Source organism: Paramormyrops kingsleyae, unplaced genomic scaffold (assembly GCF_048594095.1).
Source record: "Paramormyrops kingsleyae isolate MSU_618 unplaced genomic scaffold, PKINGS_0.4 ups219, whole genome shotgun sequence".
NCBI classification, from domain to species: domain Eukaryota; kingdom Metazoa; phylum Chordata; class Actinopteri; order Osteoglossiformes; family Mormyridae; genus Paramormyrops; species Paramormyrops kingsleyae.
In genome coordinates this window covers 1-5,194 of record NW_027326157.1, presented here as the reverse complement: position 1 = coordinate 5,194, position 5,194 = coordinate 1, and the positions used below count along the sequence as shown (strand labels likewise).

The following is a 5,194-nucleotide window of genomic DNA, read 5'->3' as shown; positions in this document are numbered from 1 at the left end:
ACACCAGAATAATCACAAACAGCTGGGAAGCCAAAAGTTCCAAACATTGTGGTACCCTGCAATGAGGGGGGTTATGTATGAAATGTGATGTAATTTCTACATGGTGAAACTGAAATGTAAGCAAATAACGTTCAATTAAAGTCTGGAATGTGCACTTTAAATTAGATTGTTCATCTCTGTGCAAGCATATATGCAAAACACTATTGGTAAAAAGGCAATTAATCCAGTTTATTCTTTGTGTATTCTAGGCTGCAGATGGCCAACCCATTTCCATTGCTGCTATTGTCACTCTGCTTAGAAGAAATAATATCAGGTAGGTTAAGTCATGCAAGGCAATGGTCTCCGTACAACTTTCACTTTCAACCCCAGCAATGGCAACCCCAGTAACAGCACCTGAACCTCCACCAGCAGATCCATTGTCTGCCCACCAGCAGCCACCTGTAGTCACTGTAGCATTGTAGTAAATAGGTGTAACTTAAATTTCCACATATTCAAAAATGAGAAAAACAGCTAACATTCATTTCATCCAACAGCATCTGTCTTGCCAATGCAGTGATACACTCAGTACCAGTCCTAGCTGATGTGATGTCATTAGTAACGATGATGCATTTGGTTTGTTGACAACAAAGAGCAAGAATGCCCCTTAGTGATAAGCAACAACAAGGATTTGTATCCCTCTGTGTCCCATGTATGACCGCAGGGTAACAGCCTCTTTTGAGATGATGCTGTTCAGTGACGGATGAGAAGTCTATCCCTATAGCCTATGGAGAATAATCTAACTAAAACAACTAATTTATGAATACAGGGAAATTGTTATGGGATGGATAGCCACCCCTTGAGGTTTTTGGGAAATGCCCCTTGAAGTTATGGTCTGCAATGAGCAGCTTCTCAAATCAGCCTACTGCTGGCTGGCTCGGCGTGTTATTTATCAAGCAAGAAAAGAAGATAGATCAAATAACAAGTTTCAATGTCCATGTTCTCATCCATAAAGCCAAGGTAAATGTCCCTCCACTGGAGGTGCATGACACCTTCCCAGAAATTGTTCCAGGTCAGTTCAAAATATTTTGGAAAAAAAACATGAGAAATTGTTTTGTACATCAGTTCACAAAAATCACAAGAGTTACTAACATTTAAATAGAATCTCTCTGACACTTCTTTAAGTGGGTATATTCTGTGAATAATCTTAATAGTTGCTTCTTTTACTTTATTAATTCATTTATCACATCTTATCCATATTTTAGACTAGTTTACATCGCCATAAGAAGCAACCCAGTGACAGTCAGATCCTGTAGAGGGACCACCAACATTCCTCATGATAGGTGGAATGTGTACACAACATAAAATGAATATAATGAAATACAATTTAATATAAGTAATGTGGAGTAATCCCAAACAATTCGGGACAGGTACACACATGTGAAATAGTAGTTAACGAGTATACCAAAGTCCTGATATTTAAAACGTATTATAGTTAATAAAATGTATGTTTATTGAAAACGTATAAATTCATAGTGCAAAATCGAAGGAAATAAAACCAATCATGACAGATTTGGCATTAGCGAACGCACTTTATTCACTTCTATATAAAATGCTTATAGAATACTTCAGCTTGCATGGCGACTAGTACTGTGGGCTCGCGAGAAGTGTCGAACGGACACACACACAAAAAAAAAAAAAAAAAAAAAAAAAAAAGGAAACGGGCGCGACCATTTTGAAACAAGGAACTGCTTAGGTAAGATGGAAGCTTATGTGTTCCCACATTTCGTTCTTATTTTCTCTTTTTTTTATACTCAGCAAACCTTACCCATTTTGGATCGTTATTAATATTAACACTCGGTATAAATGGTAAGCTATAATGTACATAGTAGCACTGGGTAATACACCGAAAAGCTTTATGTCTTTGTCATCGCGGCCAGTGTGCAGCGAGACTCGTATATCGGTTGGACGAGTAGGTGCTTTATTTTCTCTGCTGTTATTTAGCAAGATATATATTAGATTCCGAATGTTTAAATGTATGCTTATACGATCCAAAACGATAACTCGCCTAAGTGACGTGTACGAGTAGGGAGGAAACGTCGTGGATGAACGTATCTACCAGGCTAGCTTTGAGCCTTATTTAGCATTTTTGGCTAGCTTTGTGCTTTACGGCGCTAGCAAGCTAGCTTGCTTCCAATGAAGGGCATTGAGACTTCCGTTTACCCTCAAACAGTTAAGCTTTTAGAAAAGTGAAATTTGTGCTTTTGTAATACAGATAAGCTATTAATTATACTGACCGTTAAATCAACGCTTAAGATGTATAGTTGTCCTTTATAATTAGCATTTATCCGAACGGCGTCGTGTTCCCGGAAGTGAGGCGCGTTAACTCGCCGCGCCACCACCGCCTCTCATTCCTCTCCATACTGTTAGCACAGGCGCCAATACGCACGCCATCGTCATGGATCAGTGTTTTAGCTGGCGAACACCTGACACAATATATTACGTTTGCTTCGTAATTTTCAGTATTACGTATTTCAGTGTTGATAAACCTACGATGAGTGCTGTTTTCCCAAAAACCTGACATATGCTTTCAGTAATAGTTAAGTTTTAAGTATTTCTTATTCAAGTGGGAATTTTTTAGAAGTAAAAAGTATAAATTATATGGCTACGTTTGCTTTCATTATTATGAGTTACCCTTAAGCACTAATATAATTGTTTCTGCTGAATGTCTCCTCTTTCTGTTACAGGAACAATGGATAAGAGCAACACAGTGAAGCTGTTTGTGGGGAATTTGGCCCTGGACACAACCCAGGAAGAGCTGTCCTCCATCTTTGAGCCTTATGGGTCTGTGGTGAGCTGCAGTGTGCTCAGGCAGTTTGCCTTTGTGCACCTGCAGGGCGAGGGCGCTGCTGCCAGGGCCATCAAGGAGTTGAATGGCCGTGAATTTCGTGGGCGTAACCTGGTTGTGGAGGAGTCACGTGGGAGACCATTACACTCGACCAAGGTGTTTGTGGGTAACCTGAGCGGTATGTGCACCACAGAGGACCTGCAGGAGCTTTTCCAGACGTTTGGGAAAGTGCTGGAGTGTGACAAGGTCAAAGGTGAGCGGTACTCTACTCCTGGGTTTTTCTTGCTGCTGAGTAGGTACTTGGAGGAAGCAGTCGTATTACTTGCAACATTATATGGCTTTTAGGAATCGTTGGTTCCCATGGCTACCTGACTTGAGTCCCCAGTTCTGTGGTTATAGGAGCATAATGAAGGTGATATTTAGGCTCTCATGGCTATGACTCAGCTGTTTCTGATTTCTGAGTTTGTGCTTGTCAGCTTGAGTCCTTCCTTCAGCTCACCCTCCAGGTGGAGCCTAGTTCTCTCCATCTTACTGTAATGCCTATCTTTGGGTGGTGCGTAACTGGTGTATTAACCGTCTGTGGGTTTGAATTCTGTGACTGGCAGCATAATCAAATCATTATCTTAGTACCCCTGGAGCGCTGCACACTGACAGACCCGTGCTCTGACTCCTAAAACTCACTGTCACCTGTATATAGTCTGTCTGTGTTTCATGGGGCACTTAGTATGATATGCGAAAAGTAAAAAAAAAACCTATATGCCTGCAATTTAGTTTATTAGCTAGTTTCTTCTAGTATTAGTGTTGCTCCATAAAATACATTTTATTGCTAAAATTATTATAAAAAAAAGGCAAGCAGAGTTATGTAGTGTTGCAGTACTGCTGTGTGCCACTTTAGGAACCTGTGAAGCACTACTTTGTTCCGTGTAGTTGTAGGTGCATGCCTTGACTCAGACTGACAGCCAGATTCTGCTCGTTCGCAGGCTATGCCTTTGTGCACATGGAGAACAAAGAGGATGCGCTGCAGGCCATCGAGGCGCTTCACGGGACCTCCTTCAAGGGCCGCCCACTTTCCGTGGAGCTCTCCAAGGTGCAGCCCAGCAAGCAGGCGCCCACGGGCAAAATCCCTTGTGTGAGCTGCGGCAAGCAGGGTCACTATGCGGGGGAGTGCCCTATGGGCAAACCCACTCTGGAGCAGTACCAGAGCCAGGCTGCTGTGCTGGCAGCTGCTGCCGCTGCTGCTGCCGGGCTCCCACTGCAGGTGCAGCAAAGTGTCCACAACTCAGTGTACAACACGTCCACCTTCGACCCCACGTACGCGGCCCTCACGGGCCTGACGACCCGCAACCGATCTGACGGTACTCCGGTGAGCCCGGCTGTGTACGGGGCCCTGGCCAGCCAGGTGTACGGCGCCGTTGCCAACCAGCTCTATGGCTCCATGGGCAATCAGGCACTGACCTCTGGCGCCACCCAGGTGTACAGTGGCATGAGCACTTCAGAGTATGGCCAGGTGACAAACGACTCGGCCGCCGCCGCCGCCGTTGCCGCCGCCGCTGCCTACAACACCCAGATGTACCCGCCGGCCATGGGCAGCCCCATGTATCTGAGTGCCGGGGAGGTTCCCTCAGCCACAGCGGCCGTGAACCCTGCGTACAGCGTGGCGCCTGCCCTCTACAGCGCCAGTCCAGCCTATGGGAGCACTGACCCGACGGCACAGGCCATCTTCAAGGCGGCACGGGCACATTACTTTGCCCAAGGCCAGCAGGTCCTTGCTGAGCAGCAGGCTGGAGCAAAGTCAGGCGAGCGAGACCGCAGCCCTTTGCGCCGCTCGGCGCCTTTGCTCCCCGACCCGGTGCCCAAACCTTTCATGCAACAGAGGCCCAAACGTAGAGCCCTCCTGCCCACACCCTCGAGCCGGCCAGAGGATGGCGCAGCAGCAGAGGAAGATCCCGTGGCGAGGTAGGCTATGTGTTTGCTTGTGTTCATCCTGTCACTGCTTTGTGGCAGGAGGTCGGGCCGTTCAGCTTGCTGCTGCTTTGTTTATTTACTTGTGCTTTCCTTATTTCAGGTATTATGCAGACTATTACCAGCAGTACCAACAGTACCCCCAGTACCAGTTTGCCTACCCACCCCCAGACCCCCTGCCCCCTGTGCCTGGCCAGGATGCCCCTCAGCCTCCTGCCCCGGGTGCTGCTACGTCGCCCAGACTGTATGAGCCGCCGCCTCCGCCGTCGTCGCGCAAGGAGCCCCTCTTCCGCCGCCCTGAGCTCCCCCCTCACACTCCAGAGCCCCCGTTCCGATAGTGGCCCTGCTCTCCCTCCCTCCCGTGGAGGTCGTGTGTGTGAGCGTGCTTGTCTGTGTGTACCAGGGTCT

At 46.7% G+C, this 5,194-nt stretch overlaps 1 protein-coding gene across 3 annotated transcripts; it reads left to right on the top strand.

The window, feature by feature from the left end:
- Positions 1-242: 242 nt before the first annotated feature.
- Positions 243-5,185, top strand: LOC140587404 (uncharacterized). Of its 3 annotated transcripts, none has more exons than XM_072708672.1 (4): positions 243-313; positions 2,724-3,077; positions 3,805-4,780; positions 4,890-5,185. In XM_072708672.1, exons 1-4 carry the CDS (start codon positions 256-258, stop codon positions 5,122-5,124), a joined length of 1,623 nt encoding a protein of 540 aa, XP_072564773.1. In that variant the 5' UTR covers positions 243-255; the 3' UTR covers positions 5,125-5,185. The 3 variants fall into 3 exon arrangements, with proteins under 3 accessions (XP_072564773.1, XP_072564774.1, XP_072564775.1); XM_072708673.1 differs by lacking the exon at positions 243-313 and adding an exon at positions 1,699-1,732; XM_072708674.1 differs by lacking the exon at positions 243-313 and adding an exon at positions 1,716-1,845.
- Positions 5,186-5,194: the final 9 nt, after the last annotated feature.